The sequence below is a fragment of the Archocentrus centrarchus genome, chromosome 2 (genome assembly GCF_007364275.1).
Source record: "Archocentrus centrarchus isolate MPI-CPG fArcCen1 chromosome 2, fArcCen1, whole genome shotgun sequence".
NCBI lineage: Eukaryota > Metazoa > Chordata > Actinopteri > Cichliformes > Cichlidae > Archocentrus > Archocentrus centrarchus.
This window is the reverse complement of record NC_044347.1, coordinates 28,352,642-28,378,068: the sequence shown is the minus strand read 5'-3', so window position 1 is coordinate 28,378,068 and position 25,427 is coordinate 28,352,642. Positions and strand designations below refer to the sequence as shown.

The window sequence follows — 25,427 nt, the reverse complement described above, 5'->3', positions numbered from 1 at the left end:
AATAGATACCCCCCTCCCTCTTTCCCAGAATATCTTATTCAGCCCCTGTGTACCTCTTCCACTCTCAAGACATGACCGGAGGGTTCCTGACTTGAGTCAGAGCTAGTAGTATTCCTCATAGTTCTTGGGATTGAGGCAGTAGAGGATTCCCCCACCAAAGGAAAAGATGGTGCCCCCCCAGGCCAGGCCATAGCCCCAGTTAAATTCATGGTAGATCCTCAAGTTGATACTCTCGATGAACTTGATAGGGTAGAGGACCAAACTGCAGGCCTGGAGGACAACTGGAGGCGATATGCACATATTAAGTATAGCACCATTCTATGCATTCATGCAAAGCTGAAAAAACACTAATTGTACAGATCTATGATGTTTTGACTTGGGTGTTTACCCTTTAAATTTGATTCCATCTTGAATTTATGGCACCACCTACGCTTCATATGATCAAGATAACAAGTTTGGAAAACCTTGTTTTTATGACATACTGATCATCAAGACTGGGTTGCTCATGATATTATGAAAATGTTGAAGTTAAACTTGCAAACCACACAATACAGGTTGTATGCATATACAGTGATCACTCATTCTGCATTTTAATTCCTTGAGTAAACAAAATATCAAATTTAACATGCGGCCAGTGACTATATTTGAACATTTTGACCCAGAAGAAATCACAGCTAGAAGATGCTCCTAGTGTCAAAAAGGTAAAAAAAATAAATGTTTTATCTTGTACTGGTCTCCCACCTATCCCACACAGTAATACTGTAAAGTTTAACCCCCCCCCCAAAAAAAATCTTTTGCCACTTTCTCCACTGAAAACAGCTTGAAAATCCAGAGTACATTGTTGTTATTGAAACTATGATATATTGGGGCTTAAATTTATTTTTCATCCCTGAAAATGTCATGTGGCTATTGCCTGTACTTAAGCTGTGAGTTATGGAAAAAAAATAAATCAACTTAAAATGCACCAAGTTTCAGTCCACCCCTATGTCCGAAGTCCACAGTCCAAAGACATGCATGTTAGGTTCATTGGCCATTCTAAATCAGCCATTCTGAAGAAACTACCTCCGTTATAGAACAGTCTCCTGTGAGGTTTAATGAGTTTGGCTTCATGGGATTTTAACAGAAGAAATCAGCATCAACCAGGCGGGGATGTCATTTAGCTCTGTTTAGTTTATTTAGCACATCTTAGAAAACAAAATAAATTAAACCTGATCAGCCAGGAGAGAGGGAGAGAGGGATGATAGCAGAGGAGGAATACAGAAACATCAGACTTAAAGGTCAAAGGAAATGGGGCAGGTTTGAGGAAGAAAGAAGGGATAAGAGGACAGAAAAGCACAGAGAGTAAGATTTTCAAAGTGGGAGGAGTTGAAGCAGGACAACTGTTATTTCTTCACAGAGAACAAATTCTGTGGCAGCATAAAAACACCCTGGCACTTTTTTTCACATATTCAAAAACATGCAAATATGAATATAAATGGTTTAAACTAAACAACCATTAAAGAGATGTTAGCTGTGAGCTATCATTCACTGAGATTCCCTTTATAGTCTGCCCAAAACATTCAGCCTCTGTGCTGGGCTCCTTTAAAGATGTTGTTAGCATCGTGGAAAAACACGTCTGTTATGACAGCTTCTGTTTTCTGTTTGAATGACAGGTATTCACAGCTGATTGATCTCTGTTTTCCAAGCTCTAAAATTATACATTATATAAGGATTTTTGATCATTATTTAATCAAAGCAGGGATTTGTTTTTGACTTAACGAAACACTTTAATAAGTGTATGGAAATCTGTGAATCTGTGTTCAAATCCACAGAGCTGAAAAAGATAAACAGCATAATCATGTTTTAATAACATGTTCCTTTTTTAACTTCTGTAAAACGTACACAGTACAATAGTGAGAAATGTCCAAAAAGCCACAGATCCAGCATTGCAAAATGAAGCAATTAATGCCTAAAAAATTAAATTTTCCAAATATTCCTTGAGGTAAGAATAGGGAAAATGTGGAAACTTGGTAGTTGTCCAATTTGAGATTAGTGCTGGCTGGTGAAATTAAATGGACAGGCATGACACTCTGCTCCCACCCTTTTGGGCCCAAAATCATAAAAATAGAATTTTCTCTAAATGAGTTTGAGGGAGAGTGTGACCGTGACTATGCACACATGAATTTGTGTGCATGTGTGTGTGTGTGCACTTTGTTTAATGAGTAAGTAAGTATTATCATTTAAATGCATGTCAGTTTTCAATGTGATTACCCTCCAACCTTCCAGTTACCTTGTCTAAATTAGTTAATTAATGTGTGTGTGTGTGTGTGTGTGTGTGTGTGTGTGTGTGTGTGTGTGTGTGTGTGTGTGTGTGTGTGTGTGTGTGTGTGTGTGTGTGTGTGTATTTTGGCGCATAATGAATTTGTGGCCTTCAACTTGTGCTTGGACTACATGGGTGTTTGTGTGTATGCTGACCTGATGCAAAGAGCATGAAGGCGACAGGCGCATAGAACCGCCGTCTCGTGCCGATACACACAGCAACCAGAGCAACCAGGAATGACATCAGCACCAGGGCTCCACCCCCTAGCAACAGGGCCAGCGTAGCAACCTGCCAGTCTGGGAAGGCAAGGTGGACAAGAAAAGAAAAAGAAGAGAGCATAAGATAAAGGTAAGAAGAAGAAGAGAAAACATTCACTGTAAATGAGTACAACTATGAACATGCAACATGTTGCAAAAGAAAAAGACTAAGAAAACACTAACACAAAAGGAGGGAGCACGTTAAGAAGGAAATATAAGAGAAGAAGACAAAGAAGACAAGGGTGGAAGGAAGGATGTTAGGAAATGACTTTTTACTTACAGGAAAGAAAAGGAGATTGGAAGAGAGGAGGTGGCCAATGAAAAAAGTAGACAAATAGAAAAGAATGAATGAGAGATTTGAAGAGAAGATGGAAGTGGAAGGCAGATATAGAAAGAAGGATACAAAGGAGAAATTAAGGAAGGGGTAGGGCTGAAAGAAAAAACAAAAGAGTTAGAAGAAAGAAAATGATGGAAGGTGAAACAAAGAAAAGGACAGGATGCTTTGTGTGATGATAAAAGGAAAACAAGACAGAATATAATGGGGCAATCAAAACAAAAAGTTGTTGTAGAAAGAAGTAATGGAGGATAGGAAAACACGCACTGAGGGAGGAAAGATGATGAAATTATGGGCACATGGACAGGTAGAAGAAAGAAAAGGCAAAATAGCTAAATGAAGAACAGAACTATGGAAGAAAAGAAGAGAAGGAAACAAGGCTTGAGGAAGAGACTCAAGTAATGATGCACAAAATGAAGAGGGAGACAGGAATACAAAAGAAACAAAGGTAAGGAAATGAAGGAAGCCTGGACAAAGAAAAGTAAAGGACAATTTGAGACTGGAGCAACTAATAAAAGTTAAAGACTGGGAATGAAAGGTGATTAAGCAAGAAAAAACAAAAAATAGAGAAAATGAGGAAAATAACAAGGGGAAAGATAATAAGACAGATAAGAAAGAATAGAGATGAAAGTAATTAAAAAGAACAGAGTAATAAATGACTGTAGAAAACCAGTCAAAAACAAACAGCATCCCAGAAATAAAGGGAGATGTGACACTGTGAGCATCTCCGTGAGGGTTGTGGGTGATAAAAGATCAGAAACATTTGAGTGTCGAGGTATCAGCATAATGTTACAAGGACAGAGAGAGGGCAGCATGAAAAAAGAGGACAGCAGGAGGAGGAGAAAGATGGTGGTGAAGTAGGGGGAAACATGGTGGAGGTGGAATGGGGAAGAAAAGGAGGTGAGGAGTGCACACAGGAGCTGGGGACAGAGAGATAGTGAGTGAAAAATATGGAGAGAGAGAGAGAGAGAGAGAGAGAGAGAGAGAGAGAGAGAGAGAGCACTTAGTATACCTGAGCTGACAAAAATCCTCCACTAAAAAGCTTTGCTGGCAAGTTATCAAAAGTCTTCCCTTATTTATATATGGTGGCTTGATGCAAACTAAAATAAACCACATTCTCTCTCATACACACACACACACACACACACACACACACACACACACACACACACACGCACACACAAATGCACCCACAATCTCACAGTTTTTTTCCAGACATAATGAGAGGCAAATTCTAGACATGTCACAATTGGCCCAAATTAAAGCAGCACAAACTCTGGAGAAGAAGTGAAGAGCTCAAAGCATTTTACCTGAGACTACATTGCAAAAGTGAACAGAGAATCAGCAAATGAGGTGGAGTTACTGGTGGCTTTAGAGATCAGTCAGAGTCTGAGCTGCTACCTTGCTGGCCAAGTAGCTTACAGTGAACAGGCTACTGAGGCAGTTTGTGGTAAATAAACACAGGCTACACAGATGTTCCAGTGGTCAAATGTATATAAAGGTGTAAGCATTTTCAAATGTCTTTAAGGGTTAAGAACTACATGAAATACTACCAAGGCCTGCCAGTGGGTAGCAATTTGCACTTTGACAACACTGGATTTAATGGCACTCAGCTGGAAATGTAGCATGACCAGGTGGGTATCACAATCTTTCAAGTTAAATTAAAAAAGATAAAATTAACTTTTATGAGGCCAAGGAAAAAGACTTTCGAACCGCCTCACCTCACCTGATGGTTTGCCGCTTTTCTGGCAAACCATCAGGCAACTTAGGAGGGGAAAGTGGTGCTCTCTTCACACAGTGTATAGTCCGGGTGGGGCGCTGCTGAATACATATGAGGATATAGTTGGGCAGTGGAAGGAATACTTCGAGGACCTGCTTAATTCCACTGACACGCTTTCTATAGAAGAAGCAGAGTCTGGAGACAGGGGAGATGACTCTGGGGGTGAGATTACTGAGGTGGTTAAACAACTCCTTGGTGGCAGGGCCCCAGGGTAGATGAGATTCACCCTGAGTTCTTAAAAGCTCTGAATGTTGTAGGGCTGTCTCAGTTGACACACCTCTGCAATGTCACATAGACATCAGGGGGAGTGCCACTGGATTGGCAGACTGTCCGTTACTCCAACCTCGGATTCAAGAGGAACAATGCGATTTTTGTCCTGGTCAAGGAACACTGGACCAGCTTTTTATTCTCTTAAGGATATTCATGTGTATGTGGGAGTTTGCCCATCCAGTCATGTGTTTTGTAGACTTGGAAAAGGCATTTGATCATGTCCCTCAGGATATAATGTGGGGGGTGTTGCGGGAGTATGGGGTGCCTGTTGTTACGGGCCATTTGGGCCTGTACAACTGCAGTGGAAGCTTGGGCCGCATTGCTGGAAATAAGTTAGACTTGTTTCCACTGGGTGTTGCATTCTGCCAGGGCTGCCTTTTGTCACAGATTCTGTTCATAATTTTTATGTGCAGAATTTCTAGGCATAGTCAAGTGGCAGAAGGCCTTGGTGGCCTCAGAATCTCATCTCTGCTTTTTGTAGAAGATGTAATCCTGTTGGCTTCATCAGGTGGTGGCCTCCAGCTTGCACTGGAGTGGCTCATAGCTGATTGTGAAGTGGGGGATATGAGAATTAGCACCACTAAGTATGAGGCCACGGTCCTTAGCTTGAAAAGGATGTAGTGCCCACTGCAGGGTCAGGGATGAGTTGCTGCCCCAATTGGAGGAGTTTAAATATCTCTGTGCCTTGTTCATGAGTGACGGGAGTGGGAGTGATGTGGATTCTGCATTGGTCTGTCGTGGTAAATAGAGAGCTGAGCATAAAAGTGAAGCTGTCAACTTACTTGGTGTTTCCCCAGATAAGCTGGGGAGATGGCAGTCTAGGTTTAGGTCTTGGCTTTGGTTGCTACCCCCACTGGCTAAGCAGAAGTGGATGGATGGATGGATGGATGGATGGATGGATGGATGGATGGATGGATGGATGGATGGATGGATGGATGGATGGAAAATAATTTTACATTCATTCTTAAAATAGGGCACTGCTCTAGCTCACCTGGTTGAGGAAGCTATGTCATGATCCTGGGTTTTTGACCCACTGTTTTAGGGAAGATTCACAATTATCGACAGGGGAGAAGGGGGGAAGGGGGTAATACTATCCTCCCTCACAGACTGGTGAACAAACTGGGGAGTCTGGGTCTTCCTCACTCCACCTGCACGTGGATTATGAGCTTCCTGACCGGCCGACAGCAGAGAGTTAGGGTGGGAAAACACATATCCACTGCCCTCAGCCTCAGTACTGGCTCTCCACAGGGCTGTGTGCTCAGTCCCCTGCTCTATTCTCTGTACACACATGACTGCACCCCGGCCCACCACAGCAACACCATCATTAAGTTTGCTGATGATACCACAGTGGTGGGGCTCATCTCAGGAGGCGACGAGTCCACTTACAGGGGTGAGGTTGAGCGGCTGCTAGTGTGGTGCAGGGAGAACAATCTGCTCCTCAACACCTCAAAGACAAAAGAGCTTGTAATAGACTTCAGGAGGAACAAAACGGACATTACACCACTGACCATCGGGGGAGTCTGTGTGGAGAGGGTGGCTGACTTCCGTTTCCTGGGGGTTCACATTGAGCAGGGCCTCACATGGAGCACGAACACCTTTGAGCTGACAAAAAAGGCCCAGCAAAGAATGTACTTCCTGAGGGTTCTCAAGAGGAACAATATCAAGCAAAATCTGCTGGTATCCTTCTACAAGTGCTCCATAGAGAGCGTACTAACATACTGTATTGGTGCATGGTATAACAGCAGTACTGCGGCTCAAAGAAAAGCTCTCCAAAGGGTTGTAAATACAGCCCAAAAAGTCATCGGCTGCCCTCTCCCCTCACTGGAGGACTTGCATAGTGACCACTGTGTTAAAAAAGCACAAAACATTACAAAAGACACTTCTCACCCCGGACACTCTTTGTTTGCACTGTTGCCTTCAGGTAGAAGATACAGAGCATTAAGAACAAAAACGAACCGACTAAGAGACAGTTTCTACCCCACAGCAATAACTAAACTAAATGCAATGTTAAACAAACCACAAAATCGACATGTAGGATGTGTGTGAGAATGTTATTTTTTATTTATTTGTTATTTTACGTGTAAATGCTTAGTATTATTATGGTTATTATTTTTATTTATTTATTTATTTTTAGGCACCGACTGATGGCACTTTTAATTTCGTTGTTCTTGTAACAATGACAATAAAGACATCTATCTATCTATCTATCTATCTATCTATCTATCTAACACCCAGTGCACACTTTTCAAATAAAAATTATGAACAGAATCGGTGACAAAGGGCAGCCCTGACGGAGTCCAACACCCACAGGAAACAAATCCGACTTATTACCGGCTATACGGACCAAGCTCTCACTGTGGTTGTACAAGGACTGAATGGCCCGCAACAATGGGCCAGACACCCCATACTCCCACAGAACCTCCCAAAGAACACCCCGAGGAACACGGTCGAATGCCTTCTCCAAGTCCACAAAGCACATGTAGACTGCTTGGGCAAACTCCCACGCACACTCGAATATCCTTGAGAGGATAAAGAGCTGGTCCAGCGTTCCACGACCAGGACGAAAACCACATTGTTCCTCCTGAATCCGAGGTTCGACTAACGGACGCACCCTCCTTTCCCTCTTCATCTCTGTTAGTAATTTTATGTTTAGTTACTTCCTGTTTTATTTTGTTAGTCTCTTGTCTCGTGTGCATTGTATTTAGCTTTGCTTCCCTTGTCTTATCTGCTGTGATTACTTTCATCTGTGTCCTCTGGAGTTTTCCATTTCCCTAATTACCTAAGTGTGTATTTGTTGTCTGCCTGAGCAGTTCTTTCATGTGCACCTCGTTGGATTATGCCGAATCTGCATTCTGGGTCTGCATTCTTCACTTTCACACTCTTCATGACAAGCGAGACATATATTAAAGGATACCACAGTGGCCTAGCTTTGAGTCTGGCCCACACCATTTCCTGCATGTCACTGTCACTCTTTTGCCACTATCCCGTCTTTAAAAAATAATCAAATAAAAGTTCAAACATATGCTACATTTGTTTGGAAATGTACCAAGTGATACAATGCAGTGCTAGTGCTATCAGCTGTCTCTCTTCGCATTTCTTTCCATTTTTTCTATAGCATCTTCTTAATTCCCACCAATATTTTCTTCATTTCATTTAATGATGACTTACTGAAAGAAAGGAAGGAGGGGGAAAAGCCCCATTAATGAGTCCAGAGTACATAGATTATTTTTGGAAATAATTTGATGGTGAAAAGGACAAAAATAGCATCACAGTAAAATGCAAATTGCCTGAGTGATAGAGCTTATGTTGCAAACTTAATATGTGTGTCTGTTATTAAAAATATTAGTTTGCAAAACGTATGTATCTCTCCCCTTTTCCTATGACATTCTATTTAACAGCCTTCAGATGAATAGGTCAGTGGTCTTATATGACCAGTAAGATTTTAATGCCCCCCCCCCCCCCCCCCCCCCCCCCCCCCAAGTTCCTCAATGCAACATATGTGCTCTGTCAGGATATATCCCCAAAGTCTTGTGCTCCCAGCATCCTATATCCACATAGAATGTATATAAAAGATGGATGTAGACAAACACATTAATTATTTAAGTCCCATTGAGTAGCCATCACATCTTAATGTTTTGAAACTAGATATAACAATGGGTGAATCTAACTAAGAAACCAAGGGACACAGCCTCTTACAATCTGTTGATCAGAAAGTAGGCCTGTCCAAAGCAGACCCTGCTTTGTTCTCCTGCTTGACTGTATTGGGGACCATAATTTACAAAATAAAAATATTCACTGAGATTTGAAACTTGCCATTGAGACCATAAACTTGTTTTTTCAGTGTTCCCTGACATCACAGATCAAGGTGAGCTGAGGGCAATTTTCCACAGACTATAAACTAGACAATGGGAATTCTTTTTGCAACCAGAGAAGTCACCCCATTTAGGCCTTTAGAAGGAATGCAGGTTTAATATTTCTGTATATCAGCTTAATTTTTCAGATCCAGATACAGTCAGTGGTTCCCGCGAGCTATATACTAATAGGACCCTGATATTTTGACATAGGGTAGTGGAGAACCTGGCAGAAAAAAAAGTCTAAATTCTAACTAATCTGACTTGCACTGAATGGGGGAACATAGGATTCACAGAACATAGATAATACTCCCACTGTATCCACCGTTGTTACTGTTGAGCTAAATTTTAAGTCTTGCTTTAAATGAAAACAGATGGTGCACCCCAACAAAGTGGCTAACAGTCTCTCTCTGTTCTGTCAAAGGTCAACAGCAAGAATTAGTATGTGCATCCACACGAAAGAACAACTCAACACAAAAATTGCAGGCTTTGCCCAGCAGGTAAAACAGTGATCACAGCATGCTGCGGTGACTGGCTGGACACACACATTCCCAGAGATACAGCCATGTAATTAATCTTGGCACAAATGAGATTTGATCATTTTCTAACCTATCTGTTTGCCTTCTTTCTATGATCATATGTGACACCTTCAAAGTCGATGTACTTATATAAAAAGCTATGACTGTACAACACCGCTAAAACAGCGAGAGCTATATTTCAAAACAGATACATATATAATCTGTATTCCTTGACAGCACTCAAGATGTTAAAAGGCAATTCTTCAAACTGAGTGTACTCTATAAAATATCAAAGAAACCACATCTGATACATAAATCCAGCTATCAGTACAGATGCAAAGCCATTGGACAGCAGTTGACTTTAAAGATATCGCAAAAACTCTTAATTTATCAAAAGATCAGGCACACCCAGACAGCTCTCGTAGTAGAGTAGAGTTTATTTCTTGCAAGAAAAGGAGCAGTTATGCACACACAAGGGAGCTGTCTGCTCACTTGAGGAAATCACGGAGCATTTTATACATATAAGGCACATAATCTTTAACACAGGCTGGAATGCAGGCAAAAAGAAAGTAAACCCAGACATTGCCAGTTTAACACCATCCCACCAACTCTGCACATTGCAGCCAATAGCCAGTCTCTGTCTCTTCCTGGAAAACAAGTTATATTCTCTTTTCTGTAGCTAAATAAAAACACTAGTACGACTGACATTAGCATAACCTCTCAGTTCCCTATCGATTCTCATCAATAAGGTACACAAATGGTACACAAACTCAGATAAAGGTCAGAGGAGGATTTCAAGACTGTGGTCAGATGTCATTTTTCACACTTCTGTTATTCTTGATGTCAGGGGAGTATATTCTATATAAAACAACACCTGAAAGGTCATACAAGGTTTTCTTCCTCAAGTAGACCTTTTTCTGTACATACAGCAGTTCATATAAGCATGACTATTCTAAATAGCACCACATCTATTTTTCTAAAAAAAAAAGGTATCCTGTAGAGCTGTTTACGTAATTTTATTTCAGTTTTATTTTACAGCTATGCAAATTGGACGATTTCTAAATTTACTGCCTCAGCGTGGCAAAAAAAAAAGCTTATGAAAAATAGATGTGGAGGGCAGAGGCAAGGAAAGAAGAGCGATTTAGCGGCACGGGGTGGAAAAGCGAGATGGAGACCAAGGTGAAAGATGAGATGCAGAGGTGGATAGTGGGAGGCAGAGAGTGAGGGAGGAAATTAAAGATGAGAGAGAGTAGAAAGTGGGAGGGAAAGAAAACAGAGTAGGACAAAGGGGGGAAAGATAAAGAAGAGTGATGGGTTGATGGATCTTGGTGACAACTGTAATCATTCAGTTTAAAGCAAAAAAGAAATATTATTTATTTTCAGCTTGCAGGTAATGTGATAAGTCTCCATCCTTCCAGTGTAAGAATTCTCTTTTGAATAACAGCTGATTAATTTAGTCAGATTATCTCTAACAATGCCAAGGTCATGGATTCCCACTCGGTACTTCTTATTGCTCTCCCATGCAAGTTTTTTTTTTTTTTCATATTCCTGTTAAAAAGAAATATTGTGGAACAAACAGCCAGGTGTGAGCTAAATGCCTACTAAACTTAACAAAATTTAACAAGTAACCCAATTTAGACAGTTATAGACTTCTAACAAATGTAGAATTGCTTACAAAAAGTGTGTTTTTTCTCAAACTATTATCTGCATTTATAATACAATCTTATCATATTTGATTGCATCCCTCTTTATTCAATGCTACACGCTTGTTTACGTGTAAGTTTGCTACGCTAGTGAAATTAAGTTCACTTTCTTTATTATGATTATAATTCATGTAATAAGGCACCTGTTATGATCCATGCTGGTTTCCTGGTTTCTTGTTTCCCTGAAAACCAGCATGCTCTCCCCTACGTCATACTCATCACTCATTCAAGTAAGCCAGAAAGATTCCTTCCCTCTCTCACCCTGTCATATCAAATTTTAAAAGTATACTGATTCCTTTCTCCTCTTTTCCAGTGAGTATGCCTTCAGCCTGCAACCCAGACTCTCGTCCTGTGAAACCATTTAAGTTATTTTGCTCTGGTGTTTTCAATAAAAGATCTAAAACTGCCTCCGCTGTCTGAACTTGGTCTGCATTTGAGTCTTTGCTCTGCCTGATGGCTTCAGCCTTAACATCACCAAAAACTGACTTAATGTGTTTCACTGTTAGTGTAAACTGAATGAAAAAAGAAAAACTGTCAACTGTATTCAGCGTGGAATCCACATCCTCTAAATAAGTCCAATGATGGCCAAGTGCATAACCATTTTGAATTTATAACTTATGACTTAACCTTTGATTGCAATTTATGTTTTTTTTAAGGGCTAAATATTCACAGTAATTCACACATTCTCTGTTACAGAGTTACAGAAAAGATACATTTTAGAATTAGAATATTCACTTCCTTCTGTTTTGCTCTCAGACATAAACACACACACACAGTACAAACTTAACAGTTATCATTTTACAAACCTGAATCATGATGCTAATTATAATACTTGCATACATGGTAGTCCTTATATCAATCTGACAACTGCAGAGATATCAGTGTGGGGTAAATATGCTGCAAAATGGGAGAGCTTGGAGACTTGGTGAGAAAACTGGCAGATTCCAATGCAAGAACATGTTGGGAAAAAAATTTCAACATGCATGTTTATCTTTTCACTCATATAACATTCTCACACATCTCAACTGGTTTTTCCTCACAGAAAAAAAAATGTCAAAGAGGAGTGAGATCCCCGGCTCAGCATCTGCCATATGTGATCAAGTTAATACAGAGTTCTACAAGAAAATATATTCATATGTGATTATTGTTGTGATTTGACGCTATATGAATAAAATTGAATTGAACTGAAATATGCCAATGGTAAATCATGCTGAAACAAAGTTATGTTTAAACTGAATTAAAAAATGTAAATTAGTGTAATGAAATGAATGTTAGTTCTGAATAGTGTAACTGCAGCCTGTACTGGACTTGTGCGGAAAGTTCCAGAGTGAAGTCAACAGGATGTGACTCGTAAGGAGGCTACTCATGTGTCAGGGAGAGAAGCAGTGGAGGTGGTGCCTAAGAAATTACAAGATTTTTGCCAGGATGCCAGGCCTGGTAGCAGACCTAAACATCTTGTACCACTATGGTTATGGCCCATGGGCCGTAGCCCATGACAGGGTTCACTACTGAACTACCAAATGCTTTAATCAAGCTTTCTGGACTATAGAGTCCAGGGATGTATATATTGCACTGGATAATAGAACTATATTGAACTGAATTGTAATTATTCTATGCTTTTTACCTTACAATATAAAGTGCCTTGAGGCAACTGTTTGTTGTGACTTGGTGCTATATAAATAAATTTGAATTGAATTAAACTCCTATAAACCTAGGAAGGAATGCAGAGCAATCAGTACGATCAGTACTTAAGACAGGATGTGAAGGAATGGCCTACATCCAGCGCTACAGTACTAAAAAATAAGACCACTAGAACTGAAAACAGATGTAAGATGTCAGTAAGTGATTGGACGACAGTGGAGAAGGGATAATAACATTGATCCTTGTAAAGCGGGAGGAGAAAGGAGAACAATGTAATTGGCTACAACCAGAGCAAAATACCCCAAGATGGTACCATAACATGGGTATGCTGACCAGTGCCAGGAATGAAAAACCAAGGCTATTGGGAGAAAGAGATCATCTTTGAGAACCCATATAAAAATTTGTATTGTCTCTGCATTTTCAGGAAATGGGGACAATTTTGGGCACACTACAACCAAATCTGTCAAAACAAGACAGTCCCAAAGTCCCAGTGTTTTTGGAGGCCAGAAAAGCAGGATTTTGGTACTACAACAACTCCAGTAAACTCAACTAGGGGACGAACCTCTACAGTTGTTCCAACATCCCTTGCACCATCTCCATCTCCAATACTCTACAACTACTGGACCCCAATTTCAAGCCTTACCGTTGTAACTGAAGCAAGGAAGCAGTAAGTGCTTTTGGAACATCCAAAGAGAATCCAAAAGTTGCAGCATTATCCAGTGCTTGCATGAGCCAAGACACTTGTATTCTATGCCACCAAAAGAGCATATGTTTTATAACTGAATGCATACCAAGAAGAATGATACCTTGCCATGGATATGGATTACTCATTTTATGTTATGATAAGTATGTGCAGAAGCTTTCTAAACCTGCTGACCTAATGTCAGTGCCTGCAGGAGACTTCCAGAAGATAGATGAGAGTGTGGTGGACAAGATATTCCAGTACCTAAATGGCACTTACTATGTGAATGATGCCAACTCACCTAAATGTCCACTATGGTAAGAATGGCAGAAAATGTGGGGTGTGTGGAGGTATGACTGCAGTGTGCTAAGGCAGGGGTGTCCAAACTGTTTTCAAGGAGGGCCAGATTTGATCATGTGAAAGTGCCCGATGGCCAACAGTCCCTGATAACATTATTTTAAACACTAAAAGATGCATATACATATTATTTTATTTAATATTTTCATTTTTATGCAGTAAACAAAAATAAAATAAGCAAATATAACTATTAAGATGAACACAGAGCATAAAAGCTATCTGAATTTCCAGAAGAAATCTAAAACACACAGAAACTCTGTACAACTGTACGACTGTCATTCTGATAACAGAACAACAGGTAAGTTACAGACACTAATGTGAAGGGCACATAGGTACACAGGAAAGGTCTGGTTTGAGAGCAGCGGTAGACATCCATAGAATGTCACCAGGTGGGAGTCACTTGGTCTTGATCTCTAGCAGTTCTTGTTTAAGTTCAGAACAGAGGAAGTCTGCTCACATAAATATGTGAAGTCAAACAATCTGAACATTTTCTTTGCAAATGTTCATCTCTGAAAACTTGACCTTATCCAGGTGTTGCAAAGGTGTTGGTCTCACTGAAGCTCAGACAGCTGCAGGTGAGGTGGAGCGTTATCAGGGTCAAATAACAACACGTTCGTTTTTGATAGCAGCAAAATCCCGAAAGTGGTTGCTGAACTCACCAGCGAGGGATGCATGACTGCTGCACACTGCTTGAGCTAAGCTTTTCAGAATGGTCATTTTCTGATGCTTTTCTTGTCATACTGGCATGGTTTGTCTTGTAATGTCTCTTCATATTATGTTCCTCAAACAAGGCCACAGTCTCATGGAAAATCAGGCAGGAAGTTATTTTGGGTTTTCAGTGAAAAATATATTGTAAGTTCCTCCTTTCCTGGACGTGTCAGCCTTCATTATCAACTTTCCTTTTTCTACTTGCTGTAACCATGACAGCTGAAAGGTCATAGCAAATTTCATTTGGCCAGTTAAGTGTCAGGGTGGTTGTGGCTCAGAAGTTAGCAGGTCATCAACTAATTGGAAAGTTAGTGGTTCAATCCCTGGCTCCTCCAGTCTGTATGCCAAAGTATCCTTGGGCAAGATATTGAACCCCGTGTTGCTCCCGATGTATTTGTCAGAGGGTGAATATTAGAAATAAAGCACTTTGATGGGGGTGCTTATATGGGTGAATGCAAATGTGTTGCTCGAAGTAGAGTAGAAAAGAACTAGTCAACTGATCTGCAGAGCCCTCTGTGTCACCTATGATACCCAAGCCCCACAATTGGTCCATTATTATTCTTTATGAGGTTTTATGGCAGTTGGCAGACATTGTTTGCGCTGGACGGCCAACAATAACAAATTTTAGACAAAACAGAAATTGGGCCGTTATTGGCCCGCAGGCTGGACTTTGGACAAGCCTGGGCTACAGGATAACAAAACAAAGGCATCCTACAAGTTTTTTGACTCTGGAGCTACTGAAGGGATTGCTACTAAAGATGCTCAGACCCTTCAGTTTGGTTATGTTCCGACGATTCAGGCAAGTTGGAGGAGCTACAAACTCCAGATGTATCCACACCAATTTACATCCCAAAGGTACCTGAAGATTCTGAAAGTTTTCTAGTCTTGGCAGATGAGAACACCATCCTGGTGGAATCAGAGCATACAACCACTGGTGAATTTCTTTAGCTGACCACAACACAAGTTTCAGAAGAATTACCAGTAGCCCTACACTACAAGCCTATATCCCCAGCTTAGTTACCCCAATCACGGATCATATGGTGGTCATAGACCAGTAGGAACCAGAACCTAAGCAGATTGTTCCTGCAAAGCCGTTTCCAATGTCCCCAACAGTAGGAGTTATCCTTACTCTTAATGCAGGTGACACGGATGACCCCCTACTCTACACCTCCTAAGATGAAGCCAGAGATCTCAAGGAGGGCATGTCAAAAAAGAGTGAGGTTCCCCCGGCTCAACATCTGCCATATTTGATTAAGTTAACACAGAGTTCTATGAGAAAATTCATTCATATGTGATTATGACAATGGTAAATCCTGTTGAAATAAAGTTGTATTTAAACCAAATAAGAAAATGTAATCAGTGTAATGATCAATGTTGGCATCGCACCAGAGATGTTTTGGTTTCCGATGTTAATTTTAGAAAACTTTCAGTGTACACTAAATCTAAAATGAGCAGTGTAAGCATGAAAGCAATCTAGCACATTATGAAGAATAAAAGTTTATAGTTCTTGCAGTTTTGTACCATGAGGTTTTAAGGCTATTCAAGTTTTTTAAGTTCAATATATCTTATTTCATAATTAAGATTTGTTGCTGTAAGCCTTCTGCTCTGCTGCTGCCTTGTATAAACAACCATAAACACAATGTTCATTTGGCAAAATATTACAGTACAGCAGAGCAGTGCAGACATCACAGTCATGAGAATAAACAACCATCTAGGAATGGCATGGGCAACAAAAAATAGATCAAAGCCTGTCATTCAAATCAACTCATAGAAGAACTGGACAATAACACATGACTGTGATGTCTGGATTGCTCTGCTGTATTTTTAATATTTTTAACATTCCTAATATCATATGCATTACCTTGTACATATTGACTTATAGGTAATCAATTTGCCCTTTTTGACTTGTTATCTATATTTATTTTATGATAATGTTGTATAGTTTTTTTCTGTCATATAATATATAATTATGTGCACCTGCTTATATGGATGTCTTTCACTCCTTGTTTGGTTGATAGGCATTAACAATCACATTATCATGATTAGATGTGGGTCGGTATATATAGTGTGTTGCCTGTAATGTCCTCTACATCTGAGGAAGGGCAGCTGTGCCAAAAATGTCACATTATGCTATTGTATCAAAAGTCATTCAGGAGTTTGTTTGTTTTTTACTTTTCTTTTTACATATTTGTTAGCACACAGTTGTTCAAATTTTTGGATTACATGTATCCTTATCTCCAACTAGACAGAATAAAAATAACCCATTTATGTTCATTGATATATGTAGCAAAGGTCAGAGGCCCAAGACTAATCAAAAACTCTGTCTTATCGACATTAAGCTGTACAAAAATGTTCCCAGATCCAATCCTGGATAATATTTAGGCAACTTAGTAGCCTAAACATCCTAAAAGTCTTATATAATTTGAAAAATAATTTAAAGCTAGATGTCATCTGCAAAAGAAGGGTGTCTAATGTTGAATCTTTCAAAAATCTGAGCCAAAGGGAACATATCTGTAACAAATAACAAGAGCCCCAAAATCAAGCTATGTAGGATATGACAAGATAGTGGGGATGATTCAGATACTAGGTTTTAAATGGATGGAGACAATGAAACAATAGTCTGTGATGTTAAAAAGGCTTCATTAAAATATTCTGCCTAACCCAACCATGGGATGGCCACAAACAGTGCCAACTCATGGTTGAGTGCGGGTCTCGAGCCTGGATAAATGGGGAGGGTTGCAACAGGAAGGGCATCCAAAGTAAAATCTTTGCCAGATCAAATATGTGCCTCATCAAGAATGAGATTTCCATACTGGTAAGTGCCCAGGTTAACAATGACTATCTCCGGTGCTGTTGGCCAGCACAGTACTAATGGAAACTGTGCTGCTGTTAGCCAAAGACAAAGGAAGAGGAAATGTTATGACTGCAAGGTGGTGAAAGGGAGGCAGCATTTGATGATATTCTATAGGATGACTTTGGACATCAAGAAGAGGAAGAGAGTGAAGGCAGAGGCAAGGATTGAATGGTGAAAGTTGAAGGGGGAAGACTGTTGCACAGAGTTCCAGGTGGAGTTTAGACAAACTCTGGGTGGTAGGGAAGAGTTTCCAGATGACTGGGACAGTACGGCTGTGGTGCCAAGAGAAACCGCCAAGAAGGTATTTGGTGTAACCTCTGGACAGAAGAAAGAAGACAAGGAGACTTGGTGATGGAATGAGGAAGTACAGGAAAGTATTCAAAGGTTGGCAAAGAGTAGGACAGTCAGGGAGATGAAGAACGTAGACAGGAGTACTGAGGGGGCTAGGCATACAACAAAGAGAGAGGTGGCAAAGGCAAAGGCTTATAGTGAGTTGTAAGTCAGGCTGGACACTAAGGATGGAGACACGGACTTGTATCAATTGGCTAGCCTGTGAGGTCAAGCTTGAAAGGATATAGTAAATGGCAAATGGATTGGTTCTTATATGACACTTTTCCACTCTACTTGAGCTCTCAAAGCGCTTTACACAACATGTCTCAATCACCCGTTCATACAAGCACTTTTTTACACCTAACTGCTTTCTATCTAATATTCCCACACATTCACACTCCAAAGAACACATCAGAAAGCAACTTGGGGTTTAGTATCTTGCCCAAGGATACTTTGGCATGCAGACTGGAGCAGCCAGGGATTAAACCACCAACCTTCTGATTAGTAGGTGACGTGCCCTACTTCCTGAGTAACATGCAGCATGATATGCAGCAGGTTAGAGTGATGAAGGATAGAGATGGAAATATTCTAAAGAGCAACGAGAGCGTGCTGTGAAGACAGAATGAGTACTTTAAGGCGTTCATGAATAAAGAAAATGGGAGACAGAGGAGGACAGATGGAGCAAAATTAGTGAATCGGGAAGTGCAGAAGATTAGTAAGGACGAAGTGAGGGCAGCTATGAAGAGGATGAAGCATGGAAAGCCAGGTGGTCCAGATGACATCCCTCTGGAGATATGGAGATGGTGATGGTGAGAGGGCTTTGGACTTTTTGACCAGACTGGTTAGCACAATCTTGGAAAATGAAAGGATGTCTGAGGAATGGAGAAGAAGTGTACTGGTATCAATTTTCATGAACAAGGGTGATGTGCATACCTGTAGTAACTACAGAAGGATAAAGTTGATGAGCCACACCATGAAGCTATGGAAAAGAGTTGTTAAAGCTAGGTTAAGAACAGAGGTGTGTGGCTTCATGCTGAGAAAGAGCACTACAGATGCGAGGTCTGCTTTGACTTTGGACATCAAGAAGATGTGCAAAAGCTGTATCACAGTTGAGTGTGAAACAAAATGTGGGATGGCCGTGGCTCAGGGGATAGAGCAGGTCCCCTACAGAAGTAGTTGCATTGCCTTTGTGTATCTAGAGAAAGAATATGTTATTGTGCCAAAAGAGGAATGTGGTACTATACAAGGAAGTCCAAAGAGGCAGAGAAGAAGTATGTGAGGCCGGAACGTGTATGAGGATAGCAAGACAGTGGTGAGGTGTGCAGTAGTAGTGACAGATGGGTTCAAGGTGGGGGTGGGATTGCATCAGGGATCAGCTCTGGGCCCCTTCTTGTTTGCAATGATGATGGACAGGTTGAGAGATGAGGTCAGGCAAGTGTCTCCACGGACTATGATATTTGCAGATGACATTGTGATCTGTAGTGAGAATAGGGAGCAGGGGGAAGGGAGTCTGGAGAGGTGGAGGTATCCGCTGGAGAGAAGAGGGCAAGACAGAATACATGTGTGTAAATGAGAGGGAGACAAATAAACTTGGTGGATGAGAGGGTTAAAAGGAAATACTAAATGAATACATTTATTAAAAGTAATTTACATCCATGGTAATATTTTTTCCTTTTCTTTTTTTTTTCCTCACTTCTTATATGCTGCCACGTGCTGGTGCTGCAGCTGTGATAATGTAAATGCTTTGAAGAAAGCTGGAGTGTGTTTGGGAACATGCAAATGCCTTTTCCCATTATATCTCCAGAGAGAGAGAGAGAGAGAGTGTGTGTGTGTGTGTGTGTGTGTGTGTGTGTGTGTGTGTGTGTGTGTGTGTGTGTGTGTGTGTGTGTGTGTGTGTGTGTGTGTGTGTGTGTGTGTGTTGAGTATGGTGGTCTGGGTATTGGGAGATGGAATCCCTGTCTGTCTGCCATAGAGCTGTATGCCACATCATTTCCCATTCTTCGTTCAGCCACTACAAATAGAACAGGCGTCTCTGGGGGGCTCCCTGAGAGGAGAGATGGAGTTGAAGGAGAGTGGAAGGGGAAGGAGAGGAGGGAGCAAAGGAAATACTGAAGAGGCTTGACCCCCGAGAAAATAGAACAGAGATGGGAAGTGGTGAGGAAAAGGAGGAATAGTAAAATTACAAAGGGCTAATGATTAACATTAGGAATATAACAATGAAGCCCTCAGGGAGAAAAAGGGGACATTAATAAGAAGGGAAAGGAAAAAAACAGACAAAGGGGAATATAGCACAAACAAAGAGAAGCCATAAAAAAACAACAACAATAAAAAAACAAAGACATGGCAGGAGAAGTGAAAACCAAGAAAAAGACAATTCATTTAGGTGTACAGATGAGAAGGATTGGGAGTGTAAAAGCAAAGACTGGATCAATACAACTGATAGAGGAAGATGAGAAGGGCACAGAGCACAGCATTTATGGAGGTTTTTTGGTCTTCACACTGACTGATCTCAAACATCAAGAACAGTTAATGTAAGTGAAACAAGACAAATCCGACCTCCAACTAAATCACTATGTTTTGCTATTTTGTGCATATTACACATAAAAATGCTTTCTAAGTGAAACTTCTTAAGGTTCAAGCATCTTTCAGCAGAGCATGGCATGTAACTATGTGTAACTGACAGGTAGAGGTTCCACTTTCTTTACAGCCAAACGCTCACTGTAAGATTTTTCTTTTTTTTTTTTTTTTTTAATCTGGAGCCATGTTCCATGTGCTGAACATTAGGGAATTCAAAATTCATGATTTCATATTCATATACACAGGTGTTGACATATGACAAATATTTGCTGAGGAGTTGTATTCTTATGCATTATTTGTCACCTGCTGGAGCTCAATAGTTAAACAATAAGTAATTATATAAACCAATGAGTGTTGTCTGTTCTTGCAGGCTGTATCAGTGTCATGAATTGGTGCGTGACTGGCAGCAAAGAGAGGAATTCTGGAGGCTGAATGGGAGGCTGGTGATGCAAGCAAAGGACTTCTAGGGGCTGCCCGGGACAGCAGTTGTGGAGGCCCTCTGACTGCTTGGCAGGAGGCCAGCATGGGTCAAGGTAGAAAAACAGGCTTGATCAGAGGTGGTAAGGAGGTAGAATCACTCTGGAGGCCAGTGACTTAGAAGACTCTCTGGAGACTGGTGTCAGTGGTGGCGATAGGACCACTGGTAGCTTGGCTGGGAGCTGACAATGGTGGTGGAGATGCTGGAGATAGAACTTCTCAGGAGGCTAAACAGGTGACCAGCAGTGGAGGTGGAGACCCTGGGACAGATGAACTCAAGTTCCCCAGACTCTAGTTCAGGCAGAGCAAGACCCACTGGCTCTGGACTCACAAGCTCTGGTTCAGGCGATGGAATCAATACAAGCGATAACTACAAAACCCAGAATACAAAACTACAGCTGCTATATTAAATGATGAGTCATTTTTCAGTCTATTTAAAGTCATCAGTTGGTTAATTGACTCATCAGATTCTGATGCTGACGTTGTCACATTTTCACTACCATAGCTGCTCCTTAGTGCCATTTTATGGAAGCAGCTCCCAGTTTGGATTTGGGAGACAGACACCCGCTCTACCCCTTCCCTCACCCTCAACCAGTTAGAGCAGATGGCTGCCCCTCAAAGAACATGGTTCACCTAGGGGTTTCTTCCTGTTAAAAGGGAGTTTTTCCTGCCCACTGTTACCAAGGGCTCATCTGATTGTTGGGGTTTCCTCTGTATTATTCTAGGGTCTTTACCTTACAATATAAAGCGCTTTGAGGTGACTGTTGTTGTGCTTTGGCGCTATGTAAATAAAAGTTAACTGAACTGAACTGAAGACAGTTCTGACGGTAAGGCATAAAAAAGTTCAGGTCATCAACCCAAGGATCAAGCAGAGTAGGCAAACACTTCTATGGGACAACCTGGAGGAGAAGGAAGGCAAAGGAGCAGCTCTGAGGGGTGACCCGGCCATGAAGTTAGGCAGAGGAGACAGGGCAGTTCTGGAAAAGGGACCCCTTAGGAGGCTTGGTAGGTGCCCAGCCATGAGCAGGTAAGACAGGAGGCCAGCGAAGAAGGAGATGGAGTCACCCCGGAGGCTTGACTAAACGGCAGTGATGAAGGTTGACCTTCACAGGAGGCCGAGAAGGAGGCCGAGGACGAAGAGGGCAAAGACACTGGTGGCAGCGGGACGAAGAGCTGACTGGCTGGCTGGTGGCAACAACGAGGAGCTGGGTGGCTGGCTGGGGCGATAACTACCTGGCTGGCTGGCCAGCTGGCTGCAGCAGAGATGAGGAGGGTGGTGATGAGGAGCCTGCTAGCTGCAGTGATATAGAAGTGCTGGGCAAGTGAGATAAGAACTGGAGAAGTGGGGAACAGGTGCAGGTGAGTTAAGGTGAAGTGTGATGACAACACATCTTTTATCAGCATGGGTAGGGAGTCTAATAGCCATAAAAGGTCAAAAACCAGTCTGTGTAACTTGAGAACACCTGCTTCTTTATACTCTTCACAGGGGGCAGTCAACCACTCATTGCACAACTCCTCCATGATATAAATAATGTCCTCCTGTTTCTCTTCAGAGGGGTTTAAGCCCACTGGGTTCATGTTTTGGTCACAGAGTGCCATCATGTATTTGAAAATGAGGACCCAAATGCAGACTCAGAAATTGCCTGAAATTAACTTAAACAGTACCAGTCAAAAGTTTGGACGCACTGACGTTTTCATACGAATGGGTGGGAAGGAAAAACTCCACACTTCAACACATACCACGCACCTTCATACTGCTGAGGATCAAGTACACCTGCCCATCCATTCAAAACTTCAAAATGTACTCAGGAAAATGAAAGAAAATGAGAAAGAGCCCAAGGCATTGATCCAGCCCCAAAACTACCCACATTACAGTCTGACTGGTATGTCCTGGAAGAAGCCTGATCCACAAAGGACCCAGAACATGACCCACAGGACCTCTCAAAAGATCCAATACAAACGCCCTGGTGCCAAACACCACAGGACACTTCCAGAAGTCTTCTATCGACACCCCAGGTTAAGCAACCTACACATAGATTGTCAGGTGGTTTTGCATCTTTTTCCAAGTCATCTTTTTAGTGAGTGGTTCAATAATCTCCGTCCTTGAGTGCCCACAAGCAACCCAATGAATACTTGCCAACTCCAGCAATTGTGGCTGTGTATCCCACAGCAGAGAAAATGAATGAAATCATTTTCCCAATGATCAGTTCAGTTTTGCACCAATACAAAAAGAAATGGAAAAGTGATGGGAAAAGATGACCACAAAGAGAAACTGCATGGAAGGCATAACCAGCTGACACATAAAGGGAGTGATCTAGTTTTTAAGATCAGTGTGTGTGTGCTGGTTAGACTCTCATACTTAGCTGCACAGACTCGCAGAATCTTCATGATGAGACATCTAATTAAGAAGAACTGGTCTGGTGTCTGAGTGTGTGTAGGTATGTGTGTGAAGCGAAGAAAAAAAAAAAAAGCTGAAAATTGTGATCTCAGACACACATGCAGACGTTAAGTGAATGTGTGTGTGTTCCCAGATCCAGGGAGAGATGGAACAGCAATGCAACTACAGAGAAATCAGAGTGTGACATGAAATATTCAGCTGGGCTTCAGAGGAGAATGTCCAGAAATAGGTCAGCTCAACATGGGAGCTTCTGATTGGCCTAAACACACACACGCACACGCACGCACACACAGCAATTTACATATTGACACACAGACACTCGGGCTCAAATTCTGTCACACAAATGGCAATTTTATTTATATAGCACATTTCATTGCATGCAAACTCAATGTGCTTAACAAAGAAGACAAAACCTGTGTAGGTTTACGATGCCTTACAAAGACATGCACACAGACCTACAGGTAGGTCTATGCAGGTAGGTGGTGCATGATAGACCAATAGATCAATAGGTAAATCGATAGCTAGATCTATAGCTAGATCAATAGACAGACAGATAGATAGATAGATAGATCTTTTAGAGTTTTCCATTTTAATGCCCCTGTGTGGCTATCAAATTTGTAGTAAATACAGCAACTTTCACTTTAGTTAAAATAATGCTTGTGAACTCTTGTTTCCCTTGAAACAAATCCACAATCGATGCTCATTAGCTGTGAGCCAGCACTTTTTTCCCCGTATGCCTTCCTTCTCCTATGTTGTTGACAAATGAATTAATTAGGCACTGGTAAGAGGCGACACCCATGAGAGTTGGTGACAGTTGTGGCACTTTTGCAGCATCAGTAATCTGGTGATCATGATGAAGTAACACCAGAGTACAACAACTTTTAATTTAACTTTATTTCCCTTAACGGGAAAAAGCAGAAAGATCAGTTATCTGAAATTGATTTTTATATTTTTAGGTGTCTTGAGTGCCAGTTTATTTGCATATAATTTATCTGCAAAAATGACTAAAAAAACAAGAAAATACTTACAGTAAGTGGATGTTTTGCAGTTACATACCACATTATTTTCTGATAACCAAATTAGTCGCAGAGTCATTTTTAAGTAATTTAACTCATTATTTTTAAGCCTAATGCAATTTTAAATAGTTCCCTTTCTTTTACACAACTAACAGACCTGTTGCAGTCAGCCATCACCTTTGCCATGTGTGACAACATTTTGGTTAACACGGGGTTTGTGTTTTAAATGTCACATCTGTGTCCTTTTTTATTCACTTCTATGTTAACTGTTGTTGTATATGTCTGGTTTTATGTGCTTTTATGTAACTGTATATTGCAGTGCTGTATGCGTCCAGTTTTGGCCACGTCTCCCTTGTAAAAGAGATTTTAGATCTCAGTGGGATTCTCCCGGTAAAATAAAAAATAGGAACAGAGGTGTTTGAGGATATATGAAGGGATGTCACACGGCAACAGAGGGCAGCCTGCAGGGAAGTTGTATTTATATTCTTCCTTCAAAGTAGAAAAGAGTGATCAGACAAGCTATAACATTTTGACATGTATTTTGTTTGAAGTGAGTTCCAACTGGGCAAAAGTCATTCACTTTACCTCCACAATAATTAATGCGGCAATCCCAGAGGAGTCACAGGTTGGCAAGGGCTGTCAGAGTGAAGCTCTCTTACGGCAGTGAGGAGTCACAACACTAGCCAGGATGATACCTTTCTCTGGCTAGTGGAGTCGACACATTTATGCCCCTGGGTATTTTCCTCCAGGAATCCCCTTCTAGAGATGAGGCAACACCCCTCCTTCATAATCATCAGCTTCAGCGTCATTTCTCGCTGTTATTACGAACAATTCTTTGTTCTCTTTCTTCTACAAAGCTCCTGTTAGTGCACAGTACAAAAAATAACTACGCTCTAACAACACTGATGGAAGTGTACTCTGTCCGGCGCGCGGGACAGAATACATAAAGCAGATTATTTTATTATTATTATTATTAATGTAATTTTTGTTTTTTCATAAGCCCAAACAACAGTGACTCCCCCTTCCTTTCATTACCTGACCCCAGCGTGCTGCTGCACTGCCAGTTCTCGCTACTCGTTGGCTTCCAGCAGGACTCCCACAAGGACAGGTAGTACTGGTCGTCGGCAGTCACCCACGCCGGGCTCATCACGGCTCCTACGTCCAAGCAGAGCGCCAGAAAGACGCACACCAGCCCGACAAGCTTCAGCGGTGTTAGAGGGGAACTGCGCGCCGACCCCTCCGTCTCGGGTACAGCAGAGGCCATGGCGGGGCTGGAGAAGCGAAGAGGGCTCGAAACAAGTGGAGGATTTGTGTGTTGTGTGAATATTTTGGTGTATCCGGCGAAGTCTCAGCAGAGTGTTGTTATTGCTGCCAG

At 41.4% G+C, this 25,427-nt stretch overlaps 1 protein-coding gene across 1 annotated transcript; it reads right to left on the bottom strand.

The window, feature by feature from the left end:
* On the bottom strand, positions 1–25,427 carry LOC115796950 (transmembrane protein 47-like). Its single transcript, XM_030753446.1, has 3 exons — positions 25,088–25,427; positions 2,455–2,595; positions 1–281 (listed from the first exon to the last, which is right to left on the bottom strand). Exons 1-3 carry the CDS (start codon positions 25,314–25,316, stop codon positions 103–105), a joined length of 549 nt encoding a protein of 182 aa, XP_030609306.1. The 5' UTR covers positions 25,317–25,427; the 3' UTR covers positions 1–102.